Source organism: Anopheles aquasalis, chromosome 3 (genome assembly GCF_943734665.1).
Source record: "Anopheles aquasalis chromosome 3, idAnoAquaMG_Q_19, whole genome shotgun sequence".
NCBI classification, from domain to species: Eukaryota; Metazoa; Arthropoda; class Insecta; order Diptera; family Culicidae; genus Anopheles; species Anopheles aquasalis.
The window spans coordinates 50,688,549-50,706,048 of record NC_064878.1 but is presented as its reverse complement, the minus strand read 5'-3'; the positions used below and the strand labels follow the sequence as shown (position 1 = coordinate 50,706,048).

The following is a 17,500-nucleotide window of genomic DNA, read 5'->3' as shown; positions in this document are numbered from 1 at the left end:
CCGCAAATACAAAACGCAAACGCAAAATTGCATACAGTAGATAACGGAGACACGTTAACAAATGGTTTTAAAGGGCGATACAGCAAAGGTACATACACAATCAATGCAGGGCAGGGGGCGAATCGGTGAGAGAAATCCTACAACAAAAACGCAAGATAAACCAATCGAATGGTCGTATAGCAATATGCTAATGAATCCGTCTCAATCCCTGTTTTCGGGGGAATGCAACGCAAACGCAAAAAGTATATGAAGCAGCGACGGGCGGGCGGCGGGCCGACAGGAACGTTGGAAAGAATGATCCAGGAATGATCCAGGGGCACATGAAGGGGCAGGCAGGCAGCAGGCAAACGCAATAGTGACGAGTGATGAGCGGAAACCGTTAATACGTGTATTGAGTGTACATATAGCTACCGTCTAATGATAACGTTATTACTGAGGGGTTCTTTTTTAACATTCCACTACGATTCATTGATTCTATTCTACTCTCGCTGTGTACCTATACACTCTACTTAGCACACTTCACAACCGCTATCTGCTCCAGTTCCGTTGCTATAGTTTAACGTCTACGCTCTGTTGGCTCTGTTTTAGTGAATAATGTTTTCCTTTGTCTTATTATAATATATACTTTCTCTGTTATTCTACGCCGCTTTTTGTAAGACCTTTTCGTTGTGCCGTTTTTCTTTCTTCTGTTCTTTACTTTCTCTTTCTCTCTGTACTACTGGTACTTTCTCTTGGGCTTGCCACTTATTTCCATTTATCTTTCAAAGCTTTTTGGTTTTCACTGTCAGTCTTTCTGTTCAAAACTTTCTAGCCCTTCTTCCGCGACCCTGTCTACTGAGATGCTAATCCACTTATTTTGCTCTTTCACTGTTTACCCCACTGTCTCTGCCGCTATAGTTACCTAAGGGGACTCTTCCAAATGTGTGTCGAATAGCTTTGAACAAAACAAACAAACAAACAAACAAACAAAGAAAGTATCGAATGTGTTCCAATGCAAATACAAAAGTATATTTCAAAAGTAAGGAAAAACTAGTAGCACGAGATGAGATGTAATGCTAGTGATGATGACAAGACATCTCGTAGAATTTGATCGTAGCGAAAAGGGAGGATATTCCCCAACCCAATCCAGAATGTGAATAGGTGTGTGATTGTGCGTGCGCGTGTATGCAAACAGCTTTATGGCGTTCTTAATCTTTTGCGAATCAAAAAAATCCGATACCCATAATAGTGGCATAGCTACATTACAATGTTAGCTACATTACAATGTGGATAAGTGGACACTACAAACACATACACTCGCGTACATTCATTCATACAGAAAAAAAAAGTTTAACAATTTTGCAACATACAAAACACTAGAAGTCTAAATACATATATTTTTTGATGTCAACTTTTTGTCCCTCTCCCCGTCCCATCAACCCATGTCCCGTCGTGCTCATCGGTCGGTTTAACGGGTGTGCATTAAACGCACCTTATGTCTCTCTCTCGCTCTCTCTTTCTCTCTATTAAACACAAACATAAAAACACATAAATCTTTCACACAGCATACGACCGAATCAAATGCCTTTTAAAAGTACAAACAGTTACAAAAACCTGCGAGGTTCAGAACTTCATTTTGTAGACTTTTGATGACTCTCAGAGCAACAACCGTGGCACCTGAGCGCCGCTGGATGATGTTATTTAGAATGTGATGTTGCCCCCGGGATAGTTGTGTGTTCATAATGTTGGGATTGGGTCAAGCTCAGCTTGATCTGGCGACAGGGCGTTTGACGCTAGGGTTGTAAATATTATTTAAAGAGCAGAGCAAAAGAAAAAAAATACTATTTTTAAACAAATCTTATCTCGTTGCAAATTGAAATACTTTACATCAACGATAATGCTGGCTATCTGGTGCCCAACCCCGCATATAACCGAAAAACATTGACACACATTTGGCAAAGGCATTCGAAAGGGGCAAAAAAACGGGCTCAACTCTCTCGGTCACTATTTGCGTTTGCGTTAATCTGTGTAGCAACTGTTGTCCCTCTTTTACGATGGAGCATCATCAAAATCAAACACAACGCTAGAAAGATAGAAGAATGGAAAACTCTAGTAGCAGCAACCAGAGCTACATCAAGCTACACGCTAGCTAGCGCTAGCTGCACTGCGTTCAAACCAAAAATGCTGTGACAGATTATAAGTAGTAGAGAGGCAGTAGTAGGACGTTGAGTTGTGCTGAGTAGCAGCTAGTGCGGAAACAAAGTGCAGGAATCAAAGTGGCGATCTAGTGTACCTTGTAAAGGTAGCGATAGTGAGAGTGCACGGAAAACGGGAACAGAAGGAAAGTGTATGTAAATTATAGATAGCGATAAAAAAGAGGGACTATGAACACGGTTTTGTTTCAAGCACATGAATCGCTTCATATCCCTCAGGCAGACAAGCACACACCCCCACACATGCACGCACGCGTGAACATTCCAATCAGGATATCGAGAGCGCAAGGAATTAGAGGCAAGGTACATCGGCGCGCGAGTCGAGTGATGTGATCAAGGTCACATAAACAAAACCGTGGAAATATTATTAGATTGAAAATCATAATTTGCCACAGTGATACATAGACGTATAGGAACACTATAGGCTGTAGGCGGCCAAGGCGGAGGCGGGCAAGCAGAATTAATAATGTGTGTGTTGTGTGGCGGGCTTTTGTGGATGCGAAACATAACAAGAGAAATGGCAAAGTACGACTTAACGGAAATGTACACTAGAACCACCACCATCACCACCGGCAGGACGTTGTAGTGTAGAACAGAATTGTAGCATTCGCGACCACTACTAACCGGTAGTAAAACAGGGACAGGGCATGTAGGGTAGAAATGAGAGCCTCGATTCTGATGCTTCTCCTTTTCGGCTCCCCGATCCTCTTGATCATTCTTTCCAACCGCGAGCCCGAGATGTTGCAAATGTTATACCAAATCCTGTTGGTTTCTTCACAACAACAAAACTCGCTCTCACAAAATCACAAACACCGCTGGTGCGATACAAGAATAAGAATACGTTCTGAAACACATGGCCACGTTGCAAAATCTGGCGGTAAAGCTTACCATGGGGCATAGCTTTAAAAAAAAAGGATAAAGATGTCACAACACGAAACATCACACTTGACCAGAAGAAGAAGAAGACGAAGAAGAAGAAGAGGGGCGTTGAAAGGACACGATAAGAACTAGCGAGCGAGAACGGGTGAGAACGGAAACTACCATTAAAAGTGTCGTAAGTTAGGTAAGCTAAGGTAAGCAGGCTATGTGCGAAGCTAAAGCAGCGTTGTTAAGCAACCAGCAAGTAGCAACAGGCAGAGGTGAATGAGCGAGAGACCGTCGGTTAAGATATTAGGCGGGAAGTGCGAGGATTGCAGCTCGCGCAAACAAAGCAAAAAATATGCAAAAAAATTGGGTACCTTACCTTAATGTGTTTTCAGAGAAAAATCTGTTTTTTTATATACATACATACGATATACATACGTCTATATATATATACATATTAAAGTATCTAACTGTAAACTTATTATTTTATTTCGTGCTAGCCTGTAAGAGATCGTTTATCGGTGGTTAAGTTTAGTAGAACGAGAGCTCGAGAGCTGGCGAGTGAGGAATACCGGAGCAACGGACACGAGATCTCCCGGAACGTAAATTCTCTAGGTTTCCATTACTTTCCATTTCTATTCTCCTCCCTTCTTCTTCACTTTGTCTCTCGTGTCCGTCGTGCTACCGTTTTCCGTTGTACAGTTTCAATTGTTCTGATTTGTTTCTCCCCTCTCAGATACACCTCCGCTCACAATCTCCTCCTTTCTTTCCGCGAAAAGGGCTAGAACGTTTAAGTTTACTATTTACTACTACTTACCACTACTTAATAGCATTGGTTTTTTGTTTTATTATCTCTTCTAATATTGTTCATACTCTTCCCGTCTCTTCTGTTTCTGTTTTTGTAATGTAAAAGTCGTTAGTAATAAATAAAGAAAACAAACACATCGCATCTCGGATCCGTCGGTATGGGAGTGTGTAGGCGAGGGCTACCCGGAGTGGGGGTGTGCCGTGCAGACGGGCGTGACCGTGGTGGAAAGAACGTAAACTCCGTTTGTGTGATAGGGGATGGGAGAATATTAGGGGGCAGGTGGTCATGTTTTGGAGGCTTATCTGTCACCGTGCATCCTTGTGGTTTAGAGTGAGCACATGGTATCCGGCCGATTATTGTTAATGCCAGGGTGGGAGACGAGTGGTTCAATGCTTGTTTTGCAGTCATGGAGGCGCACGACACGAGTCTGGCGAATGGCGCACGCCGTGGTTACCGTCTTGTAAATTGTTTTCTTAAAACATAAACCCCTCTGTTCCATGTATCTCGCGCGTGCGCTAAGCTTGCTGTTAAGTTTTGTGTTAACACTGCAGAGTATATATATACATACCTAAATGGATCTAGTATAACAAATCATTTGTAGAAACCATGTGAAGATGAGGGGGGGAAATATATATACATATATACATATACAACTACATATAGGAAGGTTAAACAAACGGAAAGAGAACTCACAAAATGCGATAGTAACGTTCGAACGGGTTGAAGGAACCTTAAACAGTGCGAGTGTAGAGTGGAAAACAAAGGCAGACGGAATGGAATTTTAAGCTCTTAACAACAACAAAAAAAAACGTACAACTCTCTCGTATTAGAATCTGTGAACACATAAACACATCATACAAACAACATAAACACACTAGCAACAGAATAGCGAGACGCGTGGCGATATATTTTAAAACAAAAAAAAAGAAACCAATAGCAAAGCGATAAACCTGGTGAATTGTGTATACACGCCACCGGGAGGGCCAGGAGATTGGAGATAATCAGCGAAAAAAAGGATGTTCCCCGCCTTCTAGCTCCTGGTGTTGCTCGAGTAGATGCGAGGGGATAATAAATGTGTAAAAAAGAAACAAATTTAAACACAAACCAGCAACACACGCAGAACTAGGTAACGAATGATTAAAAACACACATCCACACTAAACACTAAAGAAAAGCAAAACAAAACACAAGTGGAACTGGAGATACCATCAAAAAGAAGAAGAAGAAGAACACTTATTTTTAATTCATGTATTTAAAATACAAAAAAAAAACCAGGCCGAAAATGGTGGTAATAAAGATGGGAAAGATACACTTAAATGTCGATTCGCACGGGTTCGATTCGTTCTTGTTTCGGTTCTGAAACTTTTTTGCTAACTGTTTTTTGCTTTTAAATGGACTTTATTAGTAGTAAGGTTACTATGCTCCTAACTGTTGGCCCCGCTATCAACCATCACATAATTAAAAACAGATCGACTCTCTTTCCCTCCGTGAGATCGTCATTTACACGCCGCTCGTTATGCCAGTCTCGAGCTGCAAAGTATTCTTCTCGATGTGCGTTTTCAGATGCTCCATCAGACCGAACTGGCAGTAGAAGGCATTCGTGCAAACGTGACAAATGTATGGTCGTTCTCCGGTATGCACACGGATGTGTCGCTGCAGATGCTGCACATCGACGAAGCTCTTCATGCAGTGCGTGCACGTTAACGGTCGCTCGTCCGCATGCAACCGTGTGTGGTTCCGCAGGTTCGAGGTACTATTGAAGCGTTTGCCACACGTTTCACACCCGTACGGTTTCTCACCCGTGTGCACCCGCAGGTGCTTCTTCAGATTGCACTCCTGATTGAAGCTCTTCGGACAGAGCGAACACTGGAAAAGGCCCTGTGGTCCGTGCACGCGCATATGCGACTTCAGGTGAGCCTCACAGTAGAACGTCTTCTCGCACTGCTGGCAGGCGTACGGTTTCTGGCCGAGATGCTTCCGGATGTGGTACTTTAGATTGTTCGCCTGCACGAACGTACGATCACAGTACGGGCACGGATGTTGCTGTTCGATCCGGTGCATACGCATATGCTCACGCATATACGATACCGTCTTCCCACAGACCTCACACTGACCCGGTACGGCCAGTTTCTTACCAGTAGACGAACCCAATTTTCGACGTCCACCTCGGGGTGAAGAGGTCCGGCTACGCGTTTTGGCACGTTTCGGTTTACTATCCTTGCGTTGCTCCTGCTGACTCTCGGAGCTACTCTTCACCGATACAGACTCTTCATCCGACGGATTTGCGGAAGCTGCTTCACTTTCCTCATCCTCTGCCAACGCTGACACGTTGGTCAGTTTCGAGTTCCGCGTAACATGCTGGTCCCTCGTAGGACTATCGTCAATATTTTCCGATTCTGATGCCCCGTCTGATTCAGATGGTTCCGAGGAGCTAGGTTCACGTTTCCTTCGAGTTCGTGGTCTTAAACGGCGACCTTTCCGGTTGTTGTGAGCAGTCTTTATCTGTACAGTTGAGTAGAACGGATAGTCATCACCGAGTGCCAGTGCGTCCACGGTCGATTCCTGATCCACGGCCACCGGATCGTGCACGTTCAGAGGATCGTATTCCAGTGGTTCCGGTTCTTCCTCTGTTTTGATGATAAACTCAACCACTTTCGGTGGTGCGTTCATATCGAATGCATCGATCCGCTGGTGGCAGGGTGCACATATCGGTGATATCAACCCACACACCGGCGTGACCTCGACACGGGTGCTCCGGTAGATTTTCTCCAGCAGTTCGGTGTTGCCCGGTTCGCAGAAAATGGATTCCATTGGGCCTTCCGTGGTTTCGCATATTTTACAGTGGTTCTCCTTCTTCACGAACGGACTGAAAGATGGGGGAGAGAAGAATTAACTCGTTCCTTTAACGATTTTAACCGAATTTAGCTCACCTATCGAAACTCATCTTTGTTTACCGTAATTGTAAACAGAACGGCATAATTACGCTGTGTCCACACCGCACAGAATCTGGCGATATTGCGCTGTGTACACACCGCACAGAATCTGGAGCTATTGTATGTAGGCCCAAAGTGTCCAAAGGAAACAGGTGAAGTAATAGCAATTCGGCATAAAGCACCAAACGTCAAATAACTGTCAGCTGTTCTAAGCACGTGATTCGTGAGAATAATGCGAAGGTAACAGTAAGTACCACGGATGATTTTATTGAAAGTGCAACAGAACGGGGTATAACATTGTTCACAAATATAATGCATCAATAATGGCGATTGTTTGCATTGCATTGCCCTCATTGGTTGCAACATATTACTCCTTTCTCATACGGGTGTGGAAACGACGAGTTCGACGGACAAGTAGTGTTGTTGGTTGTTTTCACACAATACATATCGTTTTCCAAAGTATAGAGATAATTCAATTTAGAAAATTTGTTCAGATTGAGTATTCGTTTCAGCCGATTTTTAGACAAATCAATCAATCGCAGTAAAGGAAAGTCGTAGGGACTGAAATCGATGCTGGTCAGTTCATTGCTTTTGAAATCTAAACCTTCCAAAGCGGGTAGCAAAACCCGCCGACAAGAAGTTTTTTGTAGCGACTGGCAATCTGGTAGAACGGTATGCAAACGATTACCATCAACAGCCAACTTTTTAAGATTGTTAAGGCCTTCCAGCTCCTGTAAGTCGAGTGTCGTCAGTTGGTTGTAGGAAAGAGATAACATACCGAGTTCCGTGAATCGACCAATCCCGACTGGAAGTTGTATCAAATTGTTTCTTAGTAAAGCCAGTGTGACAAGCTTCGGCGCGCTCCATTTGGAGAAGTTCAGCTGCGTAAATTCGTTGTACGCCAGGCTTATGGTGTCAAGCGATGGCAATACAACTGGATTATTGGCAATAATTTGCTTGAGTCTATTGTTGTTCAAATGGAGCATGAGGAGCCTCTTGAATGGTGTAAAGAATTCCATGTCGATGTACTCTAACAGGTTGTACGACAATAGTAATTGCTCAATCGGCAAAATCATCCTTGGATCTTCACTCGCCTCTAGCCGACGCAGTTTATTGAAACTCAGGTCGACCTGGGTAAGATTGCGAATTCCCTCCAATGGTTTCAAGCTGAATGAATCCAGAAGACCATTTTCTAAAGTAAAATCCTTCAGCTGTTGCAGGTGTCTTATAGAGGTTGGAATCCTTCGCATTGCACTCTTAATCACTTTCAAAAAATTCAAGGCAATGTTTGTTCCCGAAACCTTGATTGTTCGTAGTCGTGGGGCAGCTGCCACAATAATCATCTTCAATTGACAATCCGCAGGTATGCGTAAGACCTTATCGTGGTACACCCTATACATAGCACTCTCTGTAATACTGCCCAACATCCGTGTGACCTCACCATCCGGGTACAGCATGGATGGTCGATCAATTTGCAGCATTAGCAAGTCAAACTCCAATGGTGGGGAAGGAAGCCGTTGCACTGCCATCGAAGAAATGTTGAGAATATCGCACTGGGTTTTCGGTTGTTTCACTTCAATGCACGATAAACCATCGGACCAACAAAAGCGGAGGTCCCAGCAATATGCTAAAAGAACAATAGGAACAGCGTAGTAGTTATGTGGAACCGGTATTATATCGGGAACAGTGACCTACCGAAAAGGATCCATGTAAGAATCCAACCAGCACGCATGATGAGTATCTCAAGACCAATGCTTCGATTGACGACTTCTGTACTACTAACTGGATTGCGATTACTTATTGCATTCCCTCCCCAAGTGTACGCGTACCATCAAACATCATTATTCTATTATTCATTCTCGTTCTTTAAGTATTGCTACTAATAGCAAGTGATTGCCAAACAGTGTCTAGACGGTGAGAGACACTCACAAACGTGTTGGGACAATTTAGTTGATATTTGAATGATTAATTAAATCGATACACTTTCGTAAAGGATCCAGAACGGATGGTGACTTGCGACACTGTAATGCAGACGCGCGGTAATTTTATTGCACCTTTAACGCCAGCGATTTGTCTCCTGCTCCTGTTTTGAATCATGCGTTTTAATTGCAAGGGATATATTTGTTGTCCTGTTCAACCTCAAATTTACACAAAAACGGACCACAATTGGTTTATTCGCCGCTCAGTAATACAAAACTAACTACACATTTGCTTCCGTTTGCTCACAGCGCAACTACTTCGAGCGTTCCTTGAGACGAATTTGAAACGGAACGGGTGCTAACGTGATTCCATCCATTCCCTCTACCGATGGCAGCTGCTCGTCAGCCGATTCAACCGTAAATCGATGCAAAATACCGGTAAGAAACAGAAACGCGGCTGGCTTGGCGAGCGCCTCACCAAGGCACCGTCTTCGACCGGCTCCGAACGGGATGAACATATCATGCTGCACCACCTGATCACCGGCCGGTGTGAGAAACCGTTCGGGCCGGAACACTTCCGGATCACCCCAGTACCCCTTGTCCATCTGTATCGAGTAGAGCAGGGGCAGAATGATGGAATCTTTCGGGATGTGATACCCGCACAGCTCGACATCATCCATCGCACGGTGTACGAGCCCCACCGGAACAATGGTGGCGATCCGCTCCACCTCCAGTATTACGGCCTCCGTGTACGGTAACCGTGAGCGATCTTCGGCCATCGGTAGGCGCTCCGCACCGACCACCGTGTCCAGCTCGTGTTGCACTTTGCGCATCACCTCCGGATGGTGCAGCAGATAGAGCAGGGCGAATCCAAGCACACTGCTGATCGTTTCGATGCCAGCCTGGAAGAGATCGAGACAGAGGCTCACGAGCTGGGCATCGGTGAACGAGCTGTGATGTTCCTTTCGTGCCATTTCCACCAGAAAGGCGGATATCAGACTGTCCCGTCGCTCTGGTGAGTGTGGATTCCTTCGGATTGACTCGATCGTTTCCTATAACAGAACAAACAGCATAAGCAACTCCGATGCCTGGCCACCCGTGAGTCCCGTTGGTTTGTTACCTCCAGAAAGCGCCACAGCGGTTTCAGTAATCTCAGCATCGGCCCATAACCGGAAGACTCTGGGCAGACGAAGCGCAACCAGGGGAACCGGTTCAGGGTACCGCCGGAAACGTCGATAACGTGAAATGTCCTGTGAATGGTTTCGGCAAGCCACTTCAGCCGAACGTTCTCCAGCTCGTACCGTTGCCCTGCCATCAACACCCACACCACATTGAGCACGGCAATGTCCAGTGAAGCGCTCATCGTGAACGTTTCGCCGGTCGCTGCACGCGATCGGAAGTTCTCGATCAGCTCGTGTACCTCACGCTCGATCACCCGCACGAACTCGGTGCGCCCCATGCCGAGCTGCTTCATCGTGCGGACGGCAAACTTACGCTGCACTTCCCAGTCTGGGCCATCGGTAAGGGCGACACCGAGCCGTTGACCGAACGAGCGCATCCGGAAGAAGAATCCATCCGGTCGTCCGTTGAACTGTTCCTTGGCGTACATGGCACGAATCGCTTTGCGTCCCGACACGATCACTATCCGATCCGGGCCAAATCGCACACCGACAATGTGCCCGTAGTGGCGACACAGTGCCAGCCACATAAGGTGATAGAACTTGAGCGCACGGGCCATCTTCAACAGCACCAATCCACATCCGATCAGCGGGTACCATGATGGACCTACGACAGGACGATAAAATGACGTTCACTATCTTCGCCTTACGAGGATCACTCAGTGCTGGCGATCACACTTACCAGGCGGGAAATGCTTTGGCTTGCGCGTGTCCCAAAAACACCACAGAATCACAATCAGCAACACTGCAACCACCGTGAAATGCCACATTTTTCGGACACTCTCTTCGAAGACGATTCGACGACGGATACAGGAACGACCGCGATGCTCCAAGGGGATTCCAGTGACTGAGGCCAGCTGCTGGATAGCTTTGGTGTTTTTATACCCACCCGTTAGTGTCCGGCTCCAGCATGAACCGGCCTCAGTCCAGGGCGATCAGAGATCAGTCTTCTGAGGTCTGTCCATCCGCGTTGTCATGTAAATCTCCACCGCCTCTCGCCGATGGTGTGCTCCCAAATAAAAAAACACGCTGGCCATTCTAACTGGAGTTTATTTTTGTGCCCGTCGCCCGACGCCATCACTACTAATCATCAATCTCCCCGTAACCTAAACAATGGTTGGAGCATATTTACGGATTATCGGAAGTCACCGCGCAGGGACACGGCAACAGCCTGCTGCCCCGGCTGCTGGTCAACTTCCTCAACAAGTTGGGCTGCCGTTGTTTGTTTAAAACATAACCTAGCGTCAGAAGGTTCGGGATGGTATGGGTCAGTATAGGGGACCATATGGTGGTGCCAGAGATTAAGATACGGCCCCGGGATTCTCATTGCTCATTCATACCACTACGGTGAAACAGAAAGTCAAGTTCATTCATAAAATGAATATCACCTTTCGAGACCGTCCGGTCCCGGTCCATGTGGTGAATGGAGGCGCATGTTTTTGGTGTTGATAAACAATCTAAAAATGGATCGATCGTTTGGTGTGAATCGGGGGAGCTCTTCTAAGCGGCATTCGGTCGTTGATCCATCGGGAGCGATTTGGGGGATGGTCACTGTTACTGGCCAAAGAATTGCAAACTCATTCAAATGGTGGCTCACTAAAGAGTCCTTTCCAGTGTCTATCAGTGCAATGAACTCTGGTTCAAACAACAAGAACTTGGTTCCGTGATACCACAGGCATCACGCAGCAATTGGTGCAGTGCAAGACAGGCTGGTTGTAGCTAATAGGAACAGCTTTGCGTGATTGCACTTGGCGTGCAGAGCTAGAGAGACCTAACAAAGGTGTTTGATGCTATTTAAACCGAACAACTGCTGCAGGTTGGTATCAGACATTCAGGTGTCTTCCAGCACAGCACACAGTGTTTCCGATTCAACTAAGCAGTTAAACGATCAACAGGAGAGCATCATCAACATTCACAATGATTCCTTTCGTATTACCAGCGATTGTGCTGGTGTTGACCATCGCTTTCCTCTTCAAAGAGTTGTACCGTCCAGCTAACTATCCTCCAGGTAAGACCATTCCCACCAAATAATTGCATTTACTGAATCAAACCCGATCGCTACTAGGACCGCGATGGCTGCCAATCGTTGGAAACACTCCGCTGATACGCAAACTGGCTTCCCAAAATGGGGGCCAGCTAATCAGTGTGTTTGACAAACTCTCGGAATCGTACCGTAGCTCGGTGATTGGTTTAAAACTGGGCCGTGAACGAGTCGTTGTTGGTCTGGCGTATGAGGATGTTAAAGCAATTTTAGCTAATGAGGAGTTCCAGGGGCGTCCCGATAACTTCTTCATCCGACTGCGTACCATGGGCACAAGGTAGAGCTTACATCCAGACAGTGGCCATGATGCAGGCAGTTTAATATCAAATTTTCCATCCATACAGACTTGGTATTACATGCACGGATGGTGCGTTCTGGAGTGAGCAGCGTAGCTTCGTTACACGCCACCTGCGACAGGCCGGTTACGGGCGCCAAGCGATGCATCTACAGATTCAAAGCGAACTCACCGAGCTGCTGGACATACTGAGCAACCGCTCCGGAGAACCAATCTGGCCCGGTTCACTGCTAGCCGTCAGTGTCATCAACGTGCTGTGGACGTTCGTGACCGGTGCTCGCGTTCCCCGCGAAGACGATCGTCTCGAGCGGTTGCTGCGGTTGCTGCAGGATCGCTCCAAAGCGTTTGACATGTCGGGTGGTGTGCTGAACCAGCTACCGTGGCTACGCTTTATCGCACCGGAATGGAGTGGCTACAATCTGTTGGTTCGCTTCAATAAGCAGTTGAACGAGTTCTTTACGCCAACCATTGAGGAGCATCATCGGAACTTTAGCGATGAGCAAGCGACCGACGATCTCATTTACGCGTACATCAAGGAGATGCGTGACCGGAAGAATCGTGATCCGGAATCGCACACAAATTTCACTGACCTCCAGATGACGATGATCATACTGGACATCTTTATCGCCGGTGGACAGACGACGAGCTCGACGCTGGATCTCGCCTTCATGATGATGATCGTACGACCGGACGTTCAGCGGCTGGTGCACGCCGAGATCGATCACCAGCTGGCTCCGGAGCAGGCACCACATTACGAGGATCGTGTGAAGCTTCCCTACATCGAAGCATTCCTGCTGGAGGTCCAACGGTTCTTTAGTATCGCTCCAGTGAATGGACCACGGCGTGCACTCGTGGATTGTACCCTCGGTGGCTATCGAGTGCCGAAGGACACCACGGTTTTCATGGGATTGCGTAACGTGCACATGGATCCGGAACACTGGGGTGATCCGGAAGTGTTCCGTCCGGAGCGATTCCTTGATGCCGACCATCGTACCATCGTCAACAGCGAGCGAGTGTTGGCATTCGGGTTAGGCAAGCGGCGCTGTCTCGGTGAAACCTTGGCACGTTCCTGTCTGTTCACTTTCTTCGTTGGCGTGATGAAGCGGTTCTGTCTGTGCCGACCGGGGGTTAATGATGACGATGGCGATGATGGGATGGCTCCCTCGATGACACTGAAACCGGGTATTACGCTTTCACCGAAACCATATCACGTTGTGTTCCAGCCTAGAGCACGGAATGGACCTCAAGACGGCACAGTCGAAGGAGATGTCTCTAGCAAATAAATAAAATACGTTTTTGATTATCCCAAATAACACTCTAACTTTGTTGTACTTTGCACACACTGTCGCTGGTTTGTTCTTGTGAGAGCTACACGAACATACGTCTATGCACGTTGAGAGGAACTAGAAGAATCACGATTTATTATTTTCGTAGGTTGCTTGGTTAACGGATTACTATTCAACAATACTTCAGCGCCCTTTTTACGCTACCGCTGCTATGATCCACAGCGCCAGATGGTGGTTACCATAGTTACACTACAGGCTCTATGATGATAGGATGCAACAAGCATCAGCTCAAGTCCTTGCACTCCGATCGGCTACTAGTGACACTCACGGACGCGACAGCGAAGCCATCCGATCGGCAGACGAAACGGTCTAATCGGAAGGCCCTCCCCAGAGAGAGAGCGCACATGTTTCGTTCCTTCATCATCGTTCAGTCGTTCTTGTGAGCTCGTGCGCTGCGGATCTTGATCCCAAACCTCCCAACCGTCGGAATCGTGTCCGCTACGGAATCCGGAAGTGTGCTCCGTTATCGCTCCCATATCGCGTGTGTAATAAGAAGCCGAGACTCTGGCTGGAACCTGATAAACGTGATCACAAAGAGTGTCCGGTGTCGGCCGAGCCGTGGTTCCCACGGCGCCTCCCTCCAGGCGCCTTCACTCCCTATCAGGCAGTCGAATCAAACGACCGGCCAGTATTGCGATCGATTGCGTGATGTTATGCAACTAGTACGAGCCACACTCCTCACCGTGCGTGACAACAGTGACGTCTTGGTGGTCTAGGCGAGTGTGCGCGCGCGCGCGTGTACGGAACCATGTTTGCCATTCTGCTCGGCTTAACGATAGCATTGTTGTGCGCTTATCTCATCAATGAATTTCGACGTCCCGCCAACTATCCACCGGGTAAGCAGTGTGCTGTGTGCGAAGAACGCAGACGAAGCGAGCGCCATCGTGCTAAGGGTTAACACACATGCATCGGTGACGAAGGAGAGATCGAGCCACGAGCCACGAGCCAGGAAGTGATAAGGGCGCCAATTGAGCCGACGGCGACCGTTGGACGACGTTGTCGATGCTGTCGCCGTCTAGCGTTGCTACATGCGTTGCCTATCGTCATGCGCCTCTCGAGGAAAAAAACGAAAGAAAGCTTTTTTTTTCGAAGACACAACCGTATAGATAGTTTCGTTGCCGGCGGCTTATCGTTTACTATTAGGGTTCTGGTTTGCACCGCAATGTAGTTGCGTCCACACCAATACCGATTCTCATTATTTATAGACGTACAATGGTAGCAGCAGCAGCAGCATCACAGAAGCGCGATCCATGTGGAATCAGCTGACGAAGACGATGCGTCGTGCATGATGATAAGTCGTTGGTTAATGCGGGGGGTTCTCGCGATCCGTTGGATTCCTTCTAATAGGTTCTAGATCTTCGCGCCAACAGCATTCTAATGAGGCAATCGAGGGCTCTGTGGCAAATGAAAGCGAGTTTACATTTAGATCGACTGAGATTTCTGTCTTTCCTTTATCTCAAGGACCTCCGTGGCTGCCAGTGGTGGGCAATACACCGTACATACGCAAACTTGCACGTCAGTACGGTGGACAGCACACGGTGTTCGAGCTGCTTGGCCAAACGTACCGCAGTGATGTGATCGGTTTGAAGCTAGGCCGCGAGTATGTCGTCGTTGCGCTGAACTATCCGGCCGTGAATGAGGTGCACCGAAATGATGTGTTTTCTGGACGGCCAGATAACTTCTTCATCCGTTTGCGTACGATGGGAACGAGGTGAGTGCGCGATCTGGGTCGTCAGCCAGTCAGAGGTGCCACCAAAAACTCTTACATTCTCTCCACTCTAGGTTAGGAGTGACGTGCACCGATGGAGCATTCTGGGCGGAGCATCGAAGCTTCGTCACGCGCCATCTACGGCAGGCCGGATACGGTCGACAACCGATGCAGGTGCAGATCCAGAACGAGCTGAACGAACTCGTGGACGTGATACGCGAACGCCGCGAACAACCGATCTGGCCCGCCTCGATCCTCTCGACCAGTGTCATCAACGTACTGTGGACGTTTGTGACCGGAGCAAGGATACCGCGGAATGATGATCGATTGCAGCGTTTGCTGCGATTGCTGCAGGATCGCTCCAAAGCGTTCGACATGTCGGGTGGTGTGCTGAGTCAGTTACCGTGGTTACGCTTTATCGCACCGGAATGGAGCGGTTACAATCTGCTCCGTCGGTTCAATCGTGAGCTGAATGAGTTCTTTGCGCCAACCATCGCCCAGCACCATCAGGCGTACAGTGAGGAGCGAGCGGGTGACGATCTGATCTACGCGTACATCAAGGAGATGCACGAGCGAAAGGACGATCCCGGGACAACGTTCACCGATCTGCAGCTAACGATGATCATACTGGACATCTTCATCGCTGGAGGGCAAACGACGAGCACGACGCTCGATCTGGCCTTCATGATGATGATCGTGCGGCCCGACATACAGGCACGGATTCGGAAAGAGATCGACGCCGCCCTGCAGGTGGATGAACTACCTCAACAAGCGGATCGAGCACAGCTCCCCTACACCGAGGCGTTTCTGCTGGAGGTCCAACGGTTCTTCCACATCGTACCGGTCAGTGGACCCCGGCGAACGTTGGCCAACTGTACGCTCGGTGGCTACCGGATACCGAAGAACACGACCATCCTGATCGGCCTCCGGACGGTGCACATGGATCGGGAGTACTGGGGCGATCCGGAAGTGTTCCGCCCCGAGCGGTTCCTCGACGATGGGCAGCATACGCACACGGATCGGTTAATGTTTTTCGGAATCGGAAAACGACGCTGTCTCGGGGAGGTTCTGGCACGCTCCTGTTTGTTTACGTTCTTCGTCGGGGTCATGCAAAAGTTCGATCTCGTACGGCCATCGGAGGGAAACGGTGCGATGGAACCGTCGATCGTGCTCAATCCGGGCATCACTCTCTCACCGAAACCGTACGAAGTTGTGTTTCGATCACGTTGTTAACAGGGCGTTGCAAATGGATATAGATTACTTAAGGTATTCGCGAAGATTCGAGCGGCAAATCGGTAAATCAATCAAAATTAACGATACGGTGGAGGCGCCAGTACACTGTTGCGATTGCATACTTTCAGGATTATTACGATCAGCAACTCAAGAGGATCAAAAGCAGCATAACGCGGTAGAAAGAAAAGAATCACTAAAGTAGCTTTAGCAAATAAACTAGAGAAACAGGGTGCAATTCGTTGCCATGGCCTATAAATACTTTCTTCTCGTTGAAATGTTCTTTTCTTCTTTTCATTCCATTTTATTCATTAAAGTACTTACAACATACACCCATCACAGTGCACCTTAGGAATCATTTGCTATTTACCTTTTTCTATTACATGGCTAACCATTCTACCCTACCCTCTTACATTTTACCTCGATTTTCGTTGCTCTGACCTGACCTCGTCGCCCTCTAAGGGTTCCGTGGAGCACACAGCCTCATACCCTCGATACCTACTCTCTCTGCTACCGTAAATGCTAAACGATTGGAGAAAAAGATTTGTACAACATTTTCGGCGGGGACATGACATAATAAACTAGGAAGGAAAGGAGGCGCAACGCATCGTCTACATCTCCCGGGAACCTGGATCCGTTTTGGTAACTCGCGTTCACTACTGCTCACTGCTCACGATCACGTTCTTAGCCTTGATGAAAATGCACTAACAACAGCTCTGCTTGTCTGTGGTAACTGTCACTGGGCCCACCGTCTTAGGGAAGTGGCCACGGTAGACCGGAAAAGTCGACTGGTCCACCAAGTCCGGCATCCGCCTCCAGGAGACTCATTATCACAGCCATGGCCGCTTCATCGTTCCCATCCGTACTGTTAGCCTGGGCTTGCGAAACATCTGTGGGACACCAGCACGATCAAACACGATTAGTGCCACTAGGAAGGAAGTGGTGGAGTCATTCAGCATACGTACCATGCTCTGGGCTTATGATGGC

The 17,500-nt window shown here is 47.7% G+C and overlaps 6 protein-coding genes across 15 annotated transcripts in view; 3 read left to right on the top strand and 3 right to left on the bottom strand.

The window, feature by feature from the left end:
* LOC126578638 (nuclear hormone receptor FTZ-F1-like) overlaps window positions 1-2,991 on the top strand; it is an 87,303-nt gene extending 84,312 nt beyond the window's left edge. For all 8 annotated transcript variants that reach the window (XM_050241421.1, XM_050241418.1, XM_050241424.1 and 5 more), the window contains one exon: window positions 1-2,991. This exon is cut by the window's left edge and continues 3,067 nt beyond it. The gene's annotated coding sequence lies outside the window, so the exon portion shown is untranslated.
* Window positions 2,992-2,999: 8 nt separating this feature from the next.
* LOC126578647 (zinc finger protein 3 homolog) lies at window positions 3,000-6,811 on the bottom strand. Its single transcript, XM_050241436.1, has 2 exons — window positions 6,794-6,811; window positions 3,000-6,729 (listed from the first exon to the last, which is right to left on the bottom strand). The coding sequence occupies exons 1-2, from the start codon at window positions 6,805-6,807 to the stop codon at window positions 5,364-5,366; spliced, it is 1,380 nt and encodes a 459-aa protein (XP_050097393.1). The 5' UTR covers window positions 6,808-6,811; the 3' UTR covers window positions 3,000-5,363.
* Window positions 6,812-9,029: 2,218 nt separating this feature from the next.
* LOC126578645 (methyl farnesoate epoxidase-like) lies at window positions 9,030-10,663 on the bottom strand. The gene is made up of 3 exons (XM_050241435.1): window positions 10,576-10,663; window positions 9,836-10,500; window positions 9,030-9,767 (listed from the first exon to the last, which is right to left on the bottom strand). The coding sequence occupies exons 1-3, from the start codon at window positions 10,661-10,663 to the stop codon at window positions 9,030-9,032; spliced, it is 1,491 nt and encodes a 496-aa protein (XP_050097392.1).
* A 1,147-nt stretch (window positions 10,664-11,810) lies between these two features.
* LOC126578643 (probable cytochrome P450 305a1) lies at window positions 11,811-13,512 on the top strand. Its single transcript, XM_050241433.1, has 3 exons — window positions 11,811-11,901; window positions 11,959-12,211; window positions 12,279-13,512. The coding sequence occupies exons 1-3, from the start codon at window positions 11,811-11,813 to the stop codon at window positions 13,510-13,512; spliced, it is 1,578 nt and encodes a 525-aa protein (XP_050097390.1).
* A 447-nt stretch (window positions 13,513-13,959) lies between these two features.
* On the top strand, window positions 13,960-16,773 carry LOC126578644 (probable cytochrome P450 305a1). Its single transcript, XM_050241434.1, has 3 exons — window positions 13,960-14,411; window positions 15,037-15,286; window positions 15,358-16,773. Exons 1-3 carry the CDS (start codon window positions 14,324-14,326, stop codon window positions 16,514-16,516), a joined length of 1,497 nt encoding a protein of 498 aa, XP_050097391.1. The 5' UTR covers window positions 13,960-14,323; the 3' UTR covers window positions 16,517-16,773.
* The window catches only part of LOC126578640 (protein cycle), a 12,045-nt gene continuing 11,317 nt past the window's right edge, over window positions 16,773-17,500 (bottom strand). For all 3 annotated transcript variants that reach the window (XM_050241427.1, XM_050241428.1, XM_050241425.1), the window contains exons 8-9: window positions 17,479-17,500; window positions 16,773-17,403 (exon numbers count right to left, since the gene is read on the bottom strand). The exon at window positions 17,479-17,500 is cut by the window's right edge and continues 221 nt beyond it. In XM_050241427.1, the coding sequence (XP_050097384.1) occupies window positions 17,267-17,403; window positions 17,479-17,500 (159 nt within the window). In that variant the 3' untranslated portion in view covers window positions 16,773-17,266. The remainder of the gene's footprint in view (window positions 17,404-17,478) is intronic.